At 39.4% G+C, this 22,340-nt stretch overlaps 1 protein-coding gene across 1 annotated transcript in view; it reads left to right on the top strand.

Annotated features, from left to right (window-relative positions):
- LOC150097671 (glutaminase liver isoform, mitochondrial-like) overlaps positions 1 to 22,340 on the top strand; it is a 171,458-nt gene that overhangs the window by 12,218 nt on the left and 136,900 nt on the right. Inside the window, exons 3-4 of the mRNA XM_090407710.1 lie at positions 4,916 to 5,052; positions 21,055 to 21,184. Of these exons, the coding sequence (XP_090263836.1) occupies positions 4,916 to 5,052; positions 21,055 to 21,184 (267 nt within the window). The remainder of the gene's footprint in view (positions 1 to 4,915; positions 5,053 to 21,054; positions 21,185 to 22,340) is intronic.

Here is a 22,340-nt window from a genome sequence, read left to right as displayed (position 1 = left end):
ATTAAGGGGGGGGGGAGTAGATATGCAGACTTTAGGGAGACAGTTGAGTGTATGAATGTGTGTAATATGCCCAAGCGAGTACGAAGGACAACTAATCAGAATGGGATAGTTCAGTGGCGCACCCAGACGGGGGGGCCAAGGGGCCCGGGCACCCCCCAAAGAAAAGGAAAAAACACTAGAAAAATTTCCAAAAATCTTTTCCTAATTAAAATTCATTTTTTTTTATTTATGTTGTGTGCTACTTATGAATTAGCGATCACTGCAGATGCTCAGTTATAGGTCGTATGCGATGTGTAGTGTGTATTCGCAAAAAGTCTACTCAACTCCCCCCCCCCCCAAAAAAAAAAGGTTAAATCCCAAGCGCTCGGCCCCCTCAAAGATTAAATCCTGAGTGCACCACTGGGATAGTTGGTATAAGGCATCAAATTAGGGATGGGACAAATGGGCTTCTGCAATTCATGTATACTAATGTCAGAAGTATTAGGAACAAGAAGGAAGAATTTTTGGCCTTGGTTGGCACTACCAGGCCACAGGTTATTGGCATTAATGAAATATAGCTGACAGAAGATGATATAGCTAATGGGATTGAATGTGAGGAGGTATGGTGTGTTCAGGAGTGACAGGGACTTAAGGTAGCAAAAGAGAAGAGTGAGAGAGAGTTTGGATGGTGAGTCTGTTGCCACGGTATGACAGTGAAGACTATAGAAGGAGGGCCAAAATTGCTAATGACTTTATGTGTGGATTATGCAGGAGGAGTGGTGTGGAATTTGTGGATGTGTGGAGTGAGTTCGATGGGTGAAAGGATTTATATAAGATGGATGGTTTATATTAGAATGAATTTGGTGTACTGAGACTTGAAAAGGTGTTGTTGAATGAAGTGGAAGTGGATGTGCAGAATCAGGGAAACTAGAGTTATTAAGGGGGGGGGGAATAGATATGCAGACTTTAGGGAGACAGTTGAGTGTATGAATTTGTGCAATATGCCCGAGCAAGTACGAAGGACAACAAATCAGACTGGGATAGTTGGCATAAGGCATCAAAATAGGAATGGGACAAATGGGCTTCTGCAATTCATGTATACTAATGCTAGAAGTATTAGGAACAGGAAGGAAGAATTTTTGGCCTTGGTTGGCACTTCCAAGCCACAGGTTATTGGCATTAATGAAATATGGCTGACAGAAGATGATATAGCTAATGGGATTGAATGTGAGGAGTATGGTGTGTTCAGGAGTGACAGTGAGAATAAAATGGGGGAGGAGTGTAATTGATGATAGCTGATGAGCTGCATCCAAGGAGAATAGAGGTGGAACTGCAGAATAAAGAAAAGAGCACATCTGAGGCTATTTGGTGTGAGATTGAGGCTAGCAGAACAAAATATACAGTTGGGTGCTGCTATAGACCAGGTAATGGAATAGATGGTGGGGATAATATGCATAGGCGAATAGAAGAAATAAGTGGAAGGAGGGTAATTATTATGGGTGATTTCAATTATGGTAGCACTGATTGGAAGGAGGAGAGGACATATGGGAGGAAGGAAGGAATTGGATTTTATGCGGTTATTAAGGGATAACTATCAGCGACAGCATGTAATGGAAAATACTAGGCGTCAGAGAGTACTTGACCTAATAATTGCATCTGAGAATTTGGCTGTAATGAATATGACCATGTTGCCACCAATTGGTGAGAGTGATCATAGGATCTTGACTTGGGAGGTGGCTAAAGGTGTGGAATTTACAATTAAGACAGGGTGCATGTGGAATTATCGGGCTGGTAAGTATGACAAGCTTAGGAGTTTGATTGGTTCAGTGCCATGGCATGTAAAACTGCAAGGGCTGGATGTTGATAGTGCATGGGAGGCAGGTAAGAAGTGCTTGCAGGAGGCAATAGCTGACTGTATACCTAGAGTCTGAATAATAAATCATGTAGGGGGTAAATGGATGAATAACACCATTAAGCTTGAGCTGCAAAAAAAGAAACAACTATGGAGGGAATTTAAGGAGGAAGGTGACCGGCAGGCACTTGAGCGGTATAAAGCGCAGGCCAGAAGGGTAACGAGTGTGGTAAGAAAAGCAAAAGCAGATTATGAAAGAACATTAGCCATGCAGGCTAAAGAGAATCCCAAAAATGTTTTTTGATATGTTGCAAGTGAAAGAAAAAATTTATATGGCAGAATGATTTTAAAGAAGGCCGATGGTAGGAAGGTAACCGGATCAGTTGATATAGTGGAATTACTGAGCGAGCACTTTGCAAGAGTATATCATCCAGGTGGTAACATTGCAGGAATGAATGAACCAATAGCTTATACGGGAGTTGTGGTGAATAGTCTATTACAAAACCTCAATGTTAATACATCTGTGGGATTAGTTGGTATACCAGCTCATGTCGTACGTGAACCTGCTAAAGAATTGTCAGTGCCCTTGACCATTTTGTTTAATTTGTGTCTCGGGTCTGAGTTAGTCCCAAGGGGGTGGAAAGAATGGAAAATAGTTCTACTGTATAAAGGAGGTTCCAAGACTGCTGTTGTAAATTACCGACCGATCAGCATATCAGGAATTGTTGTCAAGGTTTTGGAGAAAATAGTCAAGAAGAAATTACAGGATTGGATAGATGAAAATGGGATACTGTATGGGGGACAGCATGGTTTTGTGAAGGGTAGATCATGCCTCAGTAACTTGCTCATGTTTTATAACACAGTAACAGCTGAACTGGATAAGGTTAATGGGTTTACAATGATTCTACTGGACCTTGCTAAGGCCTTTGACAGGATACCACATGCAGTAAACTGCAGCATATGGGCATAGATATAGGGTTGGTGAGATGGATAGGAGGGTGATTGATGGAGAGATATCAGAGAGTGGTTTATTCAGGAGTAGAGTCCAAAAGACAGCCTGTGACTAGTGGTGTGCCACAGGGTTCTGTTCTTGGACCACTACTGTTCAAGTTGTTCATTAATGATATAGGAAAGGATCTGAGAGGAAGTGTTCATTTGTTTGCTGATGATGCAAAGTTGGGTACAGCAATAGTGAGTGCACAGGATGAAATTTTGCAGGATGATTTGGATAGTTTGGAGGACTGGGCTAGGAAAAATGGATGTCAGTTTAATGTGGCAAAGTGTAAGGTTATGCATTTTGGGGTGAAAAGATTAGCAGCAGTATATCACATTGGTGGAACCATATTCCAGGAATTTGGGAGTGTTGCTGGATAGGGAGTTGAAGTTTAGCATCATATTGCAAAAGTGGCTAAATCACCTCATCGTATCACTTGGTTGTTGAAAAATACTTTATGAAGCAGAGACAAGCAGGTTATTGTACCACTGTACCGAGCCTTGATAATACCCCCATCTAGACTACTGTGGATGCCAGAGTTTCTTCTTGATGGGGAGGAGGTGGAGAGGATCCAGAGACAAGTGACCAAGATAGCAGGTCAATGGAATGAACCTTATGAGAACAGGTTGAAAATGTGTGGGTTGCAGAAATTGGTTGATAGGTGGAAAATGGGTGATATGATTGAGACATTCAAATTACTGAAGGGTTTCTATAAGATTAATTCAGAAGATATTTTTGAGAATAGGAGACTGGTGGTGGGAGGAGTAGGGGCCATACATGGAAGCTGGACAAGGGTGTTAGAACGAGGTTTTTTACATGGAGAGTGGTGAATGAGTGGAATAAGCTTCCAGAGTCTGTTGTGGGTGCCATGACTGTGAATGAGTTCAAGGGGAGGTATGATAGATAATGTGCGAATGTGTCAAATAGTTGTTCTTGACATGATGTTAGGGCCTCCCTCGATGAGTCTATCGACTTCTTGAAGTTGCCCGTAATAATAATAACCCTGAGTTTTCCTCCTGCTTGTGCTGTTTGTTATTCAGGCTTGAATGACTGCATTTCCTGATATGCATAGTTCCATAGACCTGATATCATCTTGGATCATTTCAGTTGTCTTCTTATCTCCTCTGACAATATCTGAGCACAGTTATTTAATATGTGATATTATCAAAACTTGTACAGGAGAAGATTAACTTCCTTATTCTTACAAGTTAGTGTTCTTATCAACATTGTAGTTATGAGGCTGAGGCTATTTTGAATAGCTATTCCTGTGACCTTTGTATAACAACCTTAAGTGTAATAATAATTAACAATAATATGGTGAAGGGAGCCTGCAAATAGATAAAGAAGAAATTTTTAATAAAGTAAGTCAAATAGAGAAAAGAGAAATAAGAGGCCATCTATGAAAATTCGTTTTATTTATCACATAGATATTTGATATGGTGTGAAAAAACAGTAATTGCAGCTTTATGTGATATGTTGTTAAAATCAGTTCTACACGGGGTGGGTCGAAAAGTTCTGATAAATACCTAGAACAAAATTCATATTAAAGCAACTGATTTTTTTATTTGTATGAGGCTTTCCCCGCCATCACTTTTGGGGAGGGGGTTGAGCGTTCTTAATGAGGGATTAGGTATATTTATATATATATATATATTTTATGACTGTAAATTTTATGATGAAAAACCAGAGTTTCCGGGTTTGTATGAGGCTTCCCTCCTTTCTCCCCCATTACTTTGGGGGGAATGGGGTTGAGCCCTCCTAATGAGGGATGAGATATATATATATATATATTTTATGACTGTAAATTTTATGATGAAAAACCTGAGTTTCCGGGTACCTCTGTATGAGACCGGCTAACTTCCCTTTAGTCAAAAGAGACCAGATAAAAGTTTCTCACATATAGACAGAGGTATGAAGGTAACTTATGTTCTTATATTCTTATATCTTCGTATGTTCTTTCTTGTGATTATATCAGTTCCTTTAATATCGTTTTTGTTCTAGGTGTTTATCAGAACCCCCCCCCCCCCCGGTATTAATGCTAATAATAATGATTTTTTGTAAACTTAACATACCTTTTGTATTATATATAGGCACTTTCAGCATCTGGATTAAGGAAAACAGATCCACGACTCAAGAATATGACTTCAAAATTGAATGCTATCTGTGAACAAAATCAAGATCATGGAACTTCAGAATCGGCATACATGGACCGACAAACTTTTAAAAGGTGCATCTTAATAATAGTATTTTTTAAAGCTATATACAGTATATGCAATTTATGTATAAGACAAGAAAATGTTTACACTGTTGCTTACTTAATTGCATGATTATTAGTATCACACACTCGGTAATGAAGTTAACATGCTAATACCAACATTTTGTTGGATGGTGACCTAAGATTTCTATTCTATCTGAGGGCAGTGAACAAAGTTGCTGAGTCTATAGATTTTCCTCTCTGGAATATAGAAGAATTGCTTTCTTGTTTGTTATGTTCTTCATGGTCCTCAAAGGTGGATATAAATAATGATTATTATCAAATTCCATTAAAAAGTAGCATACTATTTTCCAGTGGCGCATTCCAGATCTAATCTTGGGGGGGGGGAAGCACTCACGATTTAATTTGGGGGGGGGACAGGGGGCAGTTGAGTAGACGATTTGAGAATACACACTACGCATTGCATACGAGCTATGACTGAACATCTGCAGTGATCGCCAATACGTGATACCCGTGATCTCCTCTGGCCCCGCTCGGGCAAACAAAGTAGCACCCAAGCAATACTTCATTTGCTTTGTGTTCATAGCGGCCAGGATTCCCGAGTGTGATAGGGTATTCCCAACTTATGTGATCGCTAATTCATAAGTAGCATAGAAATAGAAGCCAACATAAATTAAAAAAATAACAATAATTTTACTTAGGAAAATATTTTTGGAAATTTTTCTATTGTTTTTTCCTTTTTCTTTTGGGTGGGGGCCGGGGCCCCTTGGCCCTCTCGCTGGATGCAGCAATGATATTTTTCCTTCTCGATAAATTGGGCTACATACTAACATGTCTCCTGCAAGGACTGCGAAATTTGACTCGTCATTTCAAGCTTTAATTATTATTATTATTACCCCAAGACCTCATGGAGTCAAAGACCTCATCGGGGAGGTCCTTTTATCACACACACACACACACACACACACAGCTCATCATACCGTATCTTAAACACACTCAAACTCCTTGCAGACACCACACTCTCAGGCAAGGCATTCCAATCATTCACAACTCTGCACAAAAAAAACCTGCCTCTCACTCCCCTACTCACACCCTCTTTATACAGTTTCCAGGAATGACCTCTGGTTCTCCTCTGATCTCCCATTATTCTCTGTAGAACTTCTCCACCATTGATCCTATAACAACCCCTTACCAACTTGTAGGTCTCTATCATATCTCCCCTCTTCCTCCTCTCCACCAGACTCTGCAAATTACTTCTTCTCAATCTTTCCTCATACTCAACATTCCAGAGGTCAGAAACTACCTTAGTCAGTCACTTTTGGACCCTTTCCAACATCTCTTCATCCTTCTGAAAACCTGGTGCCCAAATCTGGGCACAATAATCCATGTGTGGCCTAATCAAAGCCTTATACAATGGAACAAGAATCTCCCTACTTCTACACGTCAGTGTCCTCTGCATCATTCCCAGAAGTCTTTGTGTTGTCTTCACAATTTTGGCGATGTGTCCCCTAAATTTTAGATCCTTATCCACTATCACCCCCAGATCTCTTATTTCCTCTACTTCCAACAATACATTCTCACCAAGCATAAATTCTGCATCCCATCTTTGTTTTCCAAATTTTAAAACCTTACATTTTGCAACATTGAACTCACATCCCCATTTCCGTGCCCAATCACTCAATTTATTCAAGTCTTCTTGCAAGGCTACAACATCTTCACTACTCTTTATGGTTCATCCCAACTTTGCATCATTTGGAAACAACTGAATATCTCCATCCAAATCTTCACCAATATCATTAATATACAAGTTAAACAGTAATGGCCCTAAAACAGACCCCTGAGGCACTCCACTAGTAACTTTCCTTTTCCTGGATATCGCACCCCCATACACAACTTGTTGATACCTATCACATAGCCAGTCTCCAATCCAATGCACTAATCTAATATCCAACCCCATCTGCTCTAGTTTGACTGTCAACTTATCATGAGGTACTCTATCAAAAGCCTTTGCGAAATCCAAGTATATTGCTGTGTATCCTTTTCCTCTGTCCAAGGAAGCAGTCGTTTTATTGTAATAAGTAAGTAGATTACTAAAACTTGACCTCCCTTTAGCAAATCCATGCTGTCCATCAAAGATAATACCATTGTTGTCAACCCAACTCTGGATCCTAGTTCTCACAAGCTTCTCCAACAACTTAACCACAACACCTGACACACAGATAGGCCTATAGTTTGATGCTTGAGTTCGATCATCTCGTTTATGAAGTGGCACAATCTTGCCCTCCTTCCACTCCTTAGGGGCTTGGCCAAGTGCAAGACTCATATTAAAAAAATATGTCATGACAGGTGTCAACTCCATGGCACATTCCGTCAGAATACGTGGCTATATATTATCAAGTCCCTCAGCCTTATTAACATCTAGTTTACTCAACTCCCCATACACCTCTTGCTCACTTACAGTGTGTCTCTCCTTCCCATCATCTACTGCTCTCAATCTCTCCATGAAGTCACATTCACAAGACTGAAAGATCTATATGAACTGCTCGTTAAGTATCTCCACCACACACATTCTGCAACAGCAGTCTTTGTACCATTTTCTCCAATCAATGTCATCCTTCCATAATCATTCTTTCTTTTGCTGGGTACATATCGAAAGAACTCCCTAGGATTCTTTTTGGCTTCATTAGCTAACTGCTGTTCATACCTCTCTTTAGCTACTCTCACCAACCAAGTCATCCTCCTTACCTGGTCTTTGTAGACCTCATGAAATTGGTTATTTCCACTTCTCTTATGCTGCCTGCACAATGCCCTTGTTCTCTGTATCGCATGCTTAATCTCTTTATTCATCCATCTCACACCTACCTTATTTAACCTTCTCACCCTTGGAATACATTTAGACATTGCACCTACTAGATAGTTTCTGAAAATCCCAGAAGCTGCATTGATCTCTTTTCCAGCTAACTCCTCATTCCACACTACACCCGCAAACTGTCTCCTGAGCTCTTCATAATCAGCCCCCTTGTAGTTCCACATATACCCTTTTTTCACAGGGGTCCTTGCACTGCTGGCAACCACCCAGGTAATCACCTCATGGTCACTTTCACCAATTGGTGGATGATTTGACACCGCATTGATAATTACATCCTCCGATGAGATGACCAAATCCAAGACCCTTAATCCTCGTGTGCCCTCTGTTACATACTGTCTGAAGTATTTATCCCTCAAAAACTCAAGAAACTCATTTTCTTTACCTCCGGTTGCTATCTCTTCATTCCAGTCTATATTGCCATAATTAAAATCACCCATAATGATCACCCTTTTCTTATTTGCTTGGCTTATTTGACTATACATTTCACTATCGCCACCATCCACATTACCAGGTCTATAACAACATTCCACCAAGTATTTGATTCTATTCACCTCTATCTCACACCATACTGCCTCAAAACCACTGGCACTATTTCCGTCTTTCATCTCTACTTTGTATGGCCATAACTCTTTCTCTATCATCAATAGCACTCCCCCTCCATTTTTACCCCTTCTATCCTCACGAAACACATCATACCATTCCATCTCTATTCCTGTCAGGATGTCGTCCTCTTCCAACTATGTGTCACTTATTCCGACAATCTTTGGGTGAACAGACGCAATTAGTGCAACCATTTCATCTGCCTTGTTTCTTATACTTCTAGCATTTGTAAACAAACACAACAGCTCATTTCTGGATCTACAGCTAGTTCCACTGATACAGATAGTTCCACTCTCGATGTGATCTCTCATGCTCGACTGAGGCCATTTCCCTTTCTGCTTATTCATTTTAGAATCCTCTTCGATTCTGTTTCCTCTTGATCCTAGGTCATCCCATTCCTTTCCTGTCTACACATGCTCTCACATCCTCTTTGAGCATCCACCTTTCTCACGCTGTGTATCCCTGTCCACCCTGAGCCTCTCCGTTTCTCTGCTCCTCTTGCACACCTATTCTCTCATTTTCTATACTCATACCACTCACTTCCCCATTCATATCCACCTCTTCAATCTCATCTGTCTTACTCTCCTGCTCTTCCTCATCACTCCCCTCTCGATCTGTTTCATTCTCTCTATTCACTTCTCTACCTTCGAGCAACAGTCTCTCAAGCGACTCACTCCATAACCACTCAAATGCAGTCCATCACTCCCATACAGTTCTAATATAATATATCTAATATAATAATATATAATAAAGGTCGAGGGTGTCGAGGCTAGCTGGTGAACGGACGTGCTATCGGAGAGCTCCTGAGAGATTTGTGTTTTTTGTTGATTTATTGGTGTTTTGGATTCAATTTAATGGACTTAAGTGTTTAATTTTGGTATATTATTAGAGCTTTATTAACGTGGTTAGTGTACTAAAGTGTTTTATAACATAATCTATGTCGGGAAGTCGCCGCTAGATGAATTCGTAATGAGTAGTGTTCGTGCATGCTCCAGATAAGATAAGTATCATTTTCAGTTATCGATACAAATTACTTAATATTGTGTAGTTTTGTTTTGTTTGCCTTGCGTATTTTAGTGCGTCTAATTTTGGTGTGTTATAACGTTTAATTTGACAAAACACGTTACAGATAAATATGGCACCTGTGCGTAGGAAAATGGCGGCCAGTAATGAAGGTTCGCCATCGTTATCAAAGAACGGTAGCATAAAAGAAATGAGTCAGTGTACTAGCTGTGAAATGTACGCTTTGCGGAGTGCGGTCGGAGTGTGGTTAGATGATGATAAAGGATTGAATGTGTGTAGAAAATGTAGGGAGAATGCGGAATTGAAGTGTATTTTCGATCGTGAGTGTGATATTTTTGTCAACCTTCAGAATGAAGGAAATAGGGATATGACAAGAAACGGCAAGGTTGTACATGAAAATTGTGAGATTGTGAATGATAGTATAAATGGTTTCTCAGAGAACAACAAAGATGAGATAGATGCATTGAGTGAGATCGCGTTGTTGTGCGATAGAAAGAGCAAAACAGCAGCTAGAGTGCATGAACAAAAGTAGACTGAATGAACCAACCAATAATAAAAGGTATGACAGGAAAAATAGACGTATGAATGTGAACATGAACAAAATGAAGGATAGAGTGCTGTATGGAGACTCGTTAGTACGAGGTGTGTTAGTAGAGGATTTGACAAAATCGTACCAACCTGGTGCGACCATAAAGGACGTAACTGAGTCTATTAGAGAGCAAAAGGAAAGGGTGAAAGAAATGATTGTTGTGGCAGGTACGAATGATTTGAAAGGAGATAAAATGGAAATGATAGAAGACCTGAATGAATTGTTTGAGGTAGCAAAAGAAAAGAGTGAGAGAGTTAGAATGATTAGTCTTTTGCCACGGTATGACAGTGAAATGTTTAAAAGGAGGGCTATAATTGCAAATGACTTTATGCGTGGGTTATGTATGACGAGTGGTGTGGAATTTGTGGATGTGTGGAGTGAGTTTGATGGGCGAAAGGATCTATATAAGATGGATGGCTTGCATTTGAATGGTTACGGTGTAAGAAGACTTGAGAAAGTGTTGCTGAATGTAGTGGATGTGCAAATTCAGGAAAACTAGATTTGTTAGGGGGGGGGGAGTAGAGATACAGTCCTTATGGAGGCAGTTGAATGTAAGAATGAATATAATATGCCAGAGCAAATAAGGACAACAAATCTGAGTGGGATAGTTAATATAAGGCATCAAGGTAGGGTTGGGGCTAATGGGGGTCTTAAATTCATGTACACTAATACTAGGAGTATTAGGAACAAGAAGGAAGAGTTTTTGGCCATGGTTGGCACTTCCAGACCACAGGTTATAGGTATTAGTGAAACATGGCTGACTGTAGATGATATAACTAGTGGGATTGAATGTGATGGGTATAGTGTGTTCAGGAATGACAGAGAGAATAAAATGGGGGAGGAGTATTGTTGATGATAGCTGATGAGCTCCAGCCAAGGAGAATAGAAGTTGAATTGCAGGATAGAGAAAAGAGCACATTTGAGGCCATTTGGTGTGAGAGTGTGGCTAGCAGAACTAAATATACAATTGGGTGCTGCTATAGACCAGGTGATGGAAAAGATGGTGGTGACAGTATGCACAAGCAAATAGAAGAAATGAGTGGAAGGAGGGTGTTTATTATGGGAGATTTCAACTATGGTCGCATTGATTGGAGTGAGGAGAGGACACACGGGAGGAAGGAACTGGATTTTATGCGGTTATTAAGGGATAACTATCTGCGACAGCATGTAATGGAAAATACTAGGGGTCAGAGAGTGCTTGACCTAGTAATTACATCTGAGGATTTGGCTGTAACAAATATGACCACATTGCCACCAATCGGTGAGAGTGATCATAGGGTCTTAACTTGGGAGGTGGCTAAAGGTGTAGAATTTTCAATTAAGACAGGGTACATGTGGAATTATCGGGCGGGAAAGTATGACAAGCTTAGGAGTTTGATTGGTTCAGTGCCATGGCATGTACAACTGCAAGGACTAGAAGTTGATAGTGCATGGGAGGTAGTTAAGAAGTGCTTGCATGAAGCAATGGCTGACTGTATACCTAGAGTCTGAATAATAAATCAAGTAGGGGTTAAATGGATGAATAACACCATTAAGCTTGAGTTGCAAAAAAAAGAAACAACTATGGAGGGAATTTAAGGAGAAGGGTGACCGGCAGGCACATGAACGGTATAAAGCGCAGGCCAGAAGGGTGACGAGTGTGGTAAGAAAAGCAAAAAAGGATTACGAAAGAACATTGGCCATGCAGGCTAAAGAGAATCCTAAACAGTTTTTTAGATATGTAGCAAGTAAAAGGAAAAATGTACATGGCAGATTGATTTTAAAGAATGCCGATGGTAGGGAGGTAACTGAATCAGTTGAGATAGTTGAGTTACTGAGTGAGCACTTTGCAAAAGTATATCATCCAGGTGGTGACATTGCAGAAACGAATAAACCAGTAGATTATACGGGAATTGTGGTTAATGAAGTGGAGGTGAGTAGTCTATTGCATAACCTCAATGTCAATACATCTGTGGGATTGGATGGTATACCAGCTCGTGTTGTACGAGAAGCAGCTAAAGAATTGTCAGTACCCTTGACCATTTTGTTTAATTTGAGTCTCGGGTCTGGGTTAGTCCCGAGTGGGTGGAAAGAGGGGAAAATAGTTCCACTGCATAAAGGTGGTTCCAAGACTGCTGTTGTAAATTACCGACCGATTAGCATATCAGGAATCATTGTCAAGGTCTTAGAGAAAATAGTCAAGAGGAAAATACGAGATTGGATAGAAGAAAATGGGATACTGTATCGGGGACAGCATGGTTTTGTGAAGGGTAGGTCATGCCTCAGTAACTTGCTCACGTATTATAACACAGTGACGGCTGAACTGGATAAGGGTAATGGGTTTACGGTGATTCTACCGGACCTTGCCAAGGCCTTTGACAGGATTCCACATGGAATTCTAATCAGTAAATTGCAGCATATGGGAATGGACATAGGGTTGGTGAGATGGATAGGAGGGTGGTTGACGGAGAGATATCAGAGAGTGGTTTACTCGGGAGTAGAGCCCACAAGACGGCCTGTGACTAGTGGTGTGCCACAAGGATCTGTTCTTGGACCACTGCTGTTTAATTTGTTCATAAATGATATAGGAAATGATCTGAGAGGAACAGTTCATTTGTTTGCGGATGATGCGAAGTTGGGTAGGGCAATAGTGAATGCAGATGATGTCAAAATTTTGCAGGATGATTTGGATAGATTGGAGGTCTGGGCTAAGGAGAATGGATGTCAGTTTAATGTGGCAAAATGTAAGGTTATGCATTTTGGGGTGAAAAGATTGGCGGCAGTTTACTGCATTGGTGGAACCTTGCTCCAGGAAATTGATGAGGCACGAGATTTAGGAGTGCTGGTGGATAAGAAATTGAAATTTAGGGGACACATTTCAAAAGTGACCAAAACAGCTCATCAAATCACTTGGTTGCTGAAGAATACGTTGACAAGCAGAGACAAGCAGGTTATTGTTCCTCTCTATCAAGCCTTGATAAGACCCCATCTAGACTACTGTGCTCAGATTTGGTCACCTAGGTTTCTTCTTGATGGGGAGGAGGTGGAGAGGATCCAGAGGCGAGTGACCAAGATGATAGCAGGTCTGTGGAATGAACCGTATGAGAACAGGTTGAGGATTTGTGGGTTGCAAAAATTGGTTGATAGGCGGAGGAGGGGAGATATGATTGAGACATTCAAATTACTGAAGGGTTTCTATAAAATTAATTCAGAAGATATTTTTGAGAACAGGGCTGGTTGTGGGAGGACTAGGGGACATCCATGGAAACTGGGCAAAAGTGTGGTTAGTAAAGGTGTTAGAGCTGGGTTCTTTACTTTTAGAGTAGTGAATGAGTGAAATGCGCTCCCTGAGTCTGTAGTGGATGCTGTGACAGTGAATGAGTTTAAGGGGAGGTATGATAGATACTGTATGAATGTCAAATAGTTGTGATGAATATGATTTGGGGCCTCCCTCAATGAGTCTAATGACTCCCTGGAGTTGCCCGTAATAATAGTAATAATAATAATAGTAATAATAATCTAATATAATAGCTAAAGCAAGACTTTCCCCTTTACAAACCTATATCAACTATCATAAAGAATTCTATGTCCATTCAATCCTATATTCTCTTCTGCACTACAACTGCAGATATACAGACTGGTCTATAATTGGAAACTTCTGTCCTAGAACCATTTGTGGAGTGGTATTATTTTACTTTCTTTTCACTCCTTAGGAACCTTTTCCACTGTCAGACTTTCATTTAATAACCAGGTCAAAGGTATAGGCAACTGTTTTTTGCAAGCTTATTCCATTCATTCACTACTCTCCAAGTAAAAAACCTAGCTCTAACACCCTTGCTAACAACACTCTTGTCCAGCTTCCATTCATGGCCCCTAGTCCTCCCACCACCACCAGTCATATTTTCAAAAATATCTTCTGGATCAATCTTATAGAAACCCTTCAGTAATTTGAATGTCTCAATCATATCACTCCTCCTTCGCCTATCGACCAATTTCTGCAACCCACAAATCTTCAACCTATTCTCATAAGGTTCATTTCACAGACCTGCTATCATCTTGGTCTCTGGATCCTCTCCACTTCCTCCCCATCATGAAGAAACCCTGGTGCCCATAACTGGGCACAGTAGTCCAGATGGGGTCTTATCAAGGCTCGATACAGAGGAACAGCAACTTGTTTGTCTCTGCATGTTAAAGTATTTTTCAGAAGCCAAGTGATTTGGTGAGCTGTTTTAGTCACTTTTGCAATGTGCCCCCTAAACTTCAATTCCCTATCCACCAACACTCCCAAATCCCTGGCCTCATCAATCTCCTGGAGTACGGTTCCACCAATGCGATATACTGCTGCTATTCTTTTCACTCCAAAGTGCATAACATTACAATTTGCCACATTAAACTGACATCCATTTTTCCTAGCCCAGTCCTTTAAACTATCCAAATCGTCTGTAAAATTTTGACATCCTGTGCACTCATAATTGCTCTACCCAACTTTGCATCATCAGCAAACAAGTGAACACTTCCTATCAAATCCTTTCCTATATCATTGATGAACAAATTGAAAAGCAGTGGTCCAAGAACAGAGCCCTGTGGCACTCCACTAGTCACAAGCCGTCTTTTAGACTTTACTCCTGAATAAACCACTCTCTGGTATCTCTCCTTCAACCACCCTCCTATCCATCTCACCAACCCTATATCTATCCCCATCTGCTCCAGTTTACTGATTAGGGTTCTATGTGGTATCCTATCAAAAGCCTTGGCAAGGTCCAGTAGTATTACTGTAAACCCATTACCCCTATCCAGTTCAGCCGTCACTGTGTTATAAAAAGTGAGCAAGTTACTGAGGCATGATCTACCCTTCACAAAACCATGTTGTCCCCCATACAATATCCCATTTTCATCTATCCAATCCTGTATTCTTTTCTTGACTAATTTCTCTAAGACCTTGACAATAATTCCTGATATGCTATCGGTCGGTAATTTACAACAGCAGTCTTGGAACCACCTTTATGCAGTGGAACTATTTTCCCCTCTTTCCACCCCCTCAGGACTAACCCATACCCGAGACTCAAATTAAACAAAAAGGTCAAGGGTACTGACAATTCTTTAGCTGCTTCTCGTACAACACGAGCTGGTATACCATCCAATCCCACAGATGTATTGACATTGAGGTTATGCAATAGACTACTCACCTCCACTTCATTCACCACAATTCCCGTATAATCTACTGGTACATTCGTTTCTGCAATGTCACCACCTGGATGATATGTTCTTGCAAAGTGCTCACTCAGTAACTCAACTATATCAACTGATTCAGTTACCTCCCTACCATCGGCATTCTTTAAAATCATTCTGCCATGTACATTTTTCCTTTTACTTGCTACATATCTAAAAAACTGTTTAGGATTCTCTTTAGCTTGCATGGCCAATGTTCTTTCGTAATCCTTTTTTGCTTTTCTTACCACACTCGTTACCCTTTTGGCCTGCACTTTATACTATTCATGTGCCTGCCGGTCACCATTCTCCTTAAATTCCCTCCACAGTTGTTTCTTTTTTTTTGCAGCTCAAGCTTAATGGTGTTATTCATCCATTTAACCCCTAGTTGATTTATTATTCATACTCTAGGTATACAGTCAGCCATTGCTTCATGCAAAAACTTCTTAACTACCTTCCATGCACTATCGACTTCTAGTCCTTGCAGTTGTACATGCCATGGCACTGAACCAGTCAAACTCCTAAGCTTGTCATACTTTCCAGCCTGATAATTCCACATGTACCCTATCTTAATTGAAAATTCTACACCTTTAGCCACCTCCCAAGTCAAGACCCTATGGTCACTCTCACTGATTGGTGGCAATCGGTGAGAGTGATCATAGGTCATCCATTCCCACAACTTTATTATCATAAACCTGATCAACACCTGATGCATTTCTGATTCTTTCACCTATAATTTCCCTAATATTTGCCTCCATTTACATATTGCATAGCATCATTTAACTAGTATAAGAATATGCTGGTAAAGTGCTCTTTAATTATTATTATTATTAAGAGAGATCTCCAAGGAGTCAGAGACTCATCGAGGGAGGCTACATACTACACACACCAGCTATATTACTTATTCTTGATTCATTCACACTGCTTGCACTCACAACATCCAATGGCAATCCATTGCAATTAGCACCACCCTAAGAGAAAAAAAATCTAGTCCTCACCCTCTTCTTAGCAGCCTTCATTCTCAGCTTCCAAGGATGCCCTTTCGTCCTATCCCCACCCTCCATAAATTGAAAAATTCCAATTGAAATCCTGTATGACCTTTCAGAAGTTTGTAAGTCTCAATCATATCAACCTCTTTTTCCTGTTTGCTAGTGTATGCAGTCTACAAATTCTCAGTATTCAGATTCCTGATATCCTTTGTACTCTCTCCAATATATCAGAATCCCAATGGAATCCAGGAGACCAGACCTGTGCACAATAGTCCAAGTGAGGTCTTATCAAGGCCTTGTAAAGAGGCAAAATAACATCCTTATCTTTACATGTGAATGTTCATTTCAGCATTGCAATTATCTTTTGAGTTGTATTTGCAATCTATGCCACATGGCCCCTGAACTTCAACTTCCTATCTATTAACACTCCAAGATCCCTAGCCTCATCAGTTTCTTGTAGCCTAATCCCATCAATATAATATGACATTGGATATCTAATCATGATTAAGCGAATGTCTTTACATTTACTAACATTGAACTGACACCCATTTTCCCATGCCCACAATTCCAGCCTATTCAAATCATTCTGCAAGTACTGCATTATCAGCAGAATTTCTGATTACGCTACCTACCTATCTTTGCATCATCAGCAAATAGCTGTATGTCACTTGTCAAATCCTTCCCAATATCATTAATGTACAGATTGAATAACAATGGACCAAGCACTGATCCTTGTGGTATACCACTTGTTACCTTAAATCTTGCAGACTCACATCGTCCTTATACCACTTTTTAATATGTCAGTCAGTCATCCTCTTACCCATGATAATATTCTATAACCTAAACCCAATTTCTCCAATTTATGCAACAGTCTACGATGCTGTATTCTGTCAAAAGCCTTAGCAAAATCCAAAAGTATCATGGTGTATCCATTTCCCTTGTCTAGTTCAATGGTAACATTGTCATAGAATGTGAGCAAGTTGCTAAAACATGACCTTCCCTTAGTAAACCCATCTTGCTCATTGCAAAGTAGAGATTCACTGTCAACCCATTTCTGAATGTGAGCCCTAACCAATTTTTCCAAAATCTTCACCACCACTTCTGAGATACTAATTGGTCAATAGTTGGATACATCGGTCCTTGCATCACCTATGTGCAATGGAATTACCATACACTCCTTCCATTCCTGCAGAATCTTTCCTGTTCTGAGACTTATATTAAACAGCCTAGTCAAAGGAATGGCCAGTTCAGCTGAAGACTCTTTTAGCACACATGCTGATATCCCATCAGTCCCTATTGCTGAATTCTTATTCAATTTGTGCAACAGCTGTAATATGTCATCCTAACACTCATAGACCTGCATTTCTTCATCTAGTGAAGAGGTAACAGTGAGCTCAATGTTGCATACACCCACCAGGTTGATAGCTTTTAACAAAATGGGCACTCATTAACTGAACAATCTCTTCTGCAACTGTAACCCTCACTCCATCAGGATTTAGAAGAGTTATTCTTTCATACTCATTCTTTCTTTTGCTTGCAGCATATCGATAGAATTCTTGTGGGTTGTCATACTCAGATTTTACTTTCCATACAACATTTGTGACTATTCTAGCCTGCTGCTTATAACGTTCATAACGGAAGTCATCCTTATGACATCCCACAGAAACTAGGCTGTCGAGCAAAACCATATTTTGCACTGGCAAACACAATATCTACCTAAAAACTATTGTCCAATTTTTCGATTACATGAAATAAGTGTTTGATTACATTTGAAATTTTCAATGTCATTTAGACAGATCACAAAGGCAAACTTCAAATAAAATTCGACTAAAAATTGAAACATGCCACCTAATGTGTGTGTGAATCTGCCTGCCAGCTCGACATGAAAGTGGCATGCAAACAAGCAGCAATAAAATTCAACCGAAGGGTGAAACTTTGTGTGAGTGGAGCCTGGGCGCTCGATGCAGAAGCAGTACACAAACGATAATGAGATGTTCTGTCGGAATGATAAATGGGCAAAACACCACCCCATCATGAACATGTTAAAACTAAGAAATATATGATGAATGTTGTTATGGAAATCGGTTGAAGAGAATTAGCATTTCAGCTTAAAAACTGTTGGCTTGCCTTTGTCATTGGGTCATGCAACCTTTTGTTAATACCGCACCAATCACATGCACGTCTTCATAGCTGCTCTATCTCTACTGGCCTACCATTGCTGTCTGTTTCATGCTTTGCTTTCACTTCTCATTCGTGAAGGATTGTTCATTATGTATCTCAACTTATAACTTTTTTAATTTTTGCTTGAAATAATGGTAAAGAAGATGACACTATTTGGGTAGATGACTTTGATGATGCACGCAAGGAAACTGTTCTTGAGGCCAGAAGTAGCGAAAATGAATAGGAGATTATTGCTAAGTCATACCCATTTTCAATTTTTTTTTCTTGAAAACTTTAGTTTCCAAAAATCCCTGCATATATCTTGCACCATAATTTTTTAGCATTAATTTTGGGAAAAAAAAGTGCAAGTTATATTCAAGTAAATACGGTATACCATCAAGTTCTACTACCCTCATATGCCTCTTGTTTGCTCACTATCAGTTCCCTTGTCCACCAAACCCTCTATACTCAAGGTTTTCATGATGTTACATTAATGAGGATTAAATACCCTAATAAACTGCCCACTGAATTCCTGAACTATATCCTCTGCAGTAGTTACCATTCTACCATTGTCATCCCTTACATCATTCTTTCATAGTCATTATTTCTTTTACTTGCCACATATCAAAAGAACCCACTAGGATTTTTCTTGGCTTGACTGGTCAATTTCTGTTCATGCTTTACTTTTGCTTTTTTTACCAACTGAGTCACTTTCCTGACCTGTTCTTTGTACCCATCATACCAACATTTACCTTGTATTACTCCACAGTGCCTTCTTCCAGATTTCATGATTAATCCTTTCATTCCTCCATTTTATTACTCCTACCTTATTTAGCATTTTAACCTTTGGAATACAGTCAGACATTGTAGTTTTGCATGGCTCTTGATCAATGCCCAAGCATCATCTGTCTCCTTTTCACTCAACTCATCTTTCCATGCTATAGCTCCTGCTTGTGTCCTAAGCTTTCATAATCAGTGGCCCTGTAATTCCACATATATCCCTTCTTCACAAAAAATACTCATATGACTGTTGACAACTGAGGTGATCTTTCATGGTCACACTCACCAACTGGGAAAGATTAGACAGTCTATTCACAAGCACATCCTATGATGATATGACCAGATTTAAGACTCAACCCTCATGTGCCCTTCATTGCATATTAAATATTGTATTGTGCAGATTGCATGCAATTTCCATAATCAATCCACCAATGATGTCCCCCCTCCATTTGACAACAGTGACTGTTAAACAAAAAACATCATTAAACAAAAATACAAAATCATGGTTTCATTATTGTGAAAAAACTACATGGTTTCAATTTAGTGGCTTCAACATTGAAGCCACTACACTGCCAGTCCAACAATGACCCAGCCAAGAACTTTGTTGCCAGCCTGGTTGGCTGAGTGCTTAGCATATCTGCTCTCCTGCCATGGGCATGAATGTTTGTGATTGTCTATGAAAATACTAGCGATGGTGGTTGACAGTAGATGCCATTGGTGTGTAGATGATGAAGGTGAATCAAATAGATGCCATTCGTGGAGATGGAGAATGGTTGAGTAAGTGCCCTCCCTCAAGTGAGTCTTTGGACTCCCTGGAGGTGTTATGTAATAATAATAATAATTACATATTGCCTAAGATAGTTGTCTCTTAAGAACTCAAGAAATTATTTTCCTTATTCCCTGAGGCTATTTCTTCATTACAGTCAATATTGTCATAATAAAATATCATCCATAACGATCATCCTTCTCTTGCTCTCTAAGCCAAATTGCATATACATCTCTTCATCTCTACTCTCAACATTCCCTGTCCTATAACAGCACCTAACTAAATATCTCATCCTATCAACTTCCACCTCATACCATACTGCTCGAAAACCATTACCACTATTTTCCCTTGTGCAGACATGATTTCCTTGCTATCATCAGCAGTACTCTCCCCCCCCCCTTCTTGTCTTCCTATCTTCATGGAAAACCATTTGCATTCCTTCTCAGGATATCATTCTCATCTAATCATGTTTCACTTATTCTAGCTGTCTGTAGGGAAAAAAAAACTCAGTTAACTGATATGGTTTCTTTGATGGACAGCAAACTCATGCAGCCCATCAAAGAGAATGCTACTATTATTAACCCAATTCTGGATATTGGGTTAATAATAGTACCATTATTTGGATAGATGTCATGGTCTGCTGAAATTCCCATCATAATCCTACCGAACACTTCTGGAATATTGTTGAAGGATGGATCAAAAGATAGATCCCTACATCCTGTGAATAAAATAATTAATTTGAGGGAGGAGCAACAAGATTCTTTGTGCTAATTCCTCCACCAAAAATGCATGTGAAACCCCCTTGTTAAGAGTGTATCATGAAGAATTGTGGATATTCTGCATGATGAATTCTTCCTTGTCACTAATTCAATACTAAGTGTTCATTATACCTAGTACTAATTCTCTTTGTATATGACTTAATATGGTTACATTTAATACTCATTTTGCATGAAATTAATCATTATAAAAAACTGTAATATTTTTTCATTGTAATCTGGTATACTAAACTTAAAAGAAAAGTAATTATTTATTTAAAAATATTCCATTATAGTGTTGTTGCAGAAAGTGTTGAGCTAATAGGCAAGGCCCTTCGCCAAGAACTTGTTATTCCTGACTTCCAAGAATTTACTAACTATATTGAGGAATGTTACTGGAAATGCAAAATAAATACAGGTGGTAAGGTGAGAATTTGTTTTAAAAGAGATAAGTGGTTGGTAATTTTTATGTATTGTTGTATTAAGAAATGAGTGTTGGCAGTATAAAAAGTTTTCTCTAAGATATTTGCAAGAAATTGTTTTCTGTGTGCATCAAAAAAAGTGAAATCATCTTGAACTATAAGGATGAATAAAGAGAATGAGAATATAAGTAGTGTGTGTGTGCATGTGTATGCGCAAGAAATGGGATGATAAGATCAGAATGTTTGAAGAAAGAGAATTTGCCAAGAGTGAAATAATAAAGAACAAAAATGATGGTAGTGGATGTGGATTGGAAGAGGGAAAAGTGGTTGGTGTGCATTATAATAAGTGAGTTGAGATGAAGAGTGGAAATTAATGGCATGGTGCTAAGTTGTGTGAGGCAAAACATATGCAGTTTGGGAATATATGACAGTATATTTGAAGGAAAGTTGAATAGTTTGAAAGAGATTAACTGCATTTGAGGTTTAGTGTTGGACATTTATAGAAAATGCACTAAGACAAAATAAAGTAAAGGCAAAGAAAAATATCAGCAAGGATTGTGGAAGGTAGATGAATATAACAGTGAAAATATGATTATGGTAGGACAGAGTGAAAAAAAATGTAGAGCATAAGCAGTTAGAGTGAGCAGAGTGTAAGTAGGAGGATGGCCTCCCTGATATAACTGGTATCAGTTATATCAGGGAAAGTTTAGAGGTTTTATAAAAATAGGAAGGGAAAGTTGGATGAGGTCAGAGACTGATGAGACAGTATAAGGGAGTGATGAAATAATCATGACTTATGGGACTTGCCATAGATTGTGTTTGTATACTAATTCAAGGGGTATCAGAAATAAGAGTGAGTTTGTGGCATTAATAAGTATTATTGGCATATGCAAAAATTTCTTAAGGGAAGATAACATATAGGTAGGAATAAAAATACAGGGATAAAGAATCTTCTGGGATAATAAAAATGAGGAACTCTGAGAAATAATAAGAACTCTGAGGAGTAGAGCAGGTGTTGTGACTTTGGAAGATATGAATAGACTGTGTGAGTGAAGCTGCCAATTCAATGTTGCAAAGTGTAAGGCACTAGAATTTAGTAGACAAGGATAGGATGCAGAGTATACAATTGGTTAAGAAATTTTGAGGGAAGACGTAAAAAT

Source organism: Typopeltis vanoorti, chromosome 17 (genome assembly GCF_054136105.1).
Source record: "Typopeltis vanoorti isolate ZY-2024b chromosome 17, IOZ_Tvanoo_1.0, whole genome shotgun sequence".
NCBI classification, from domain to species: domain Eukaryota; kingdom Metazoa; phylum Arthropoda; class Arachnida; order Uropygi; family Thelyphonidae; genus Typopeltis; species Typopeltis vanoorti.
This window is presented reverse-complemented; position numbering and strand designations above follow the sequence as displayed.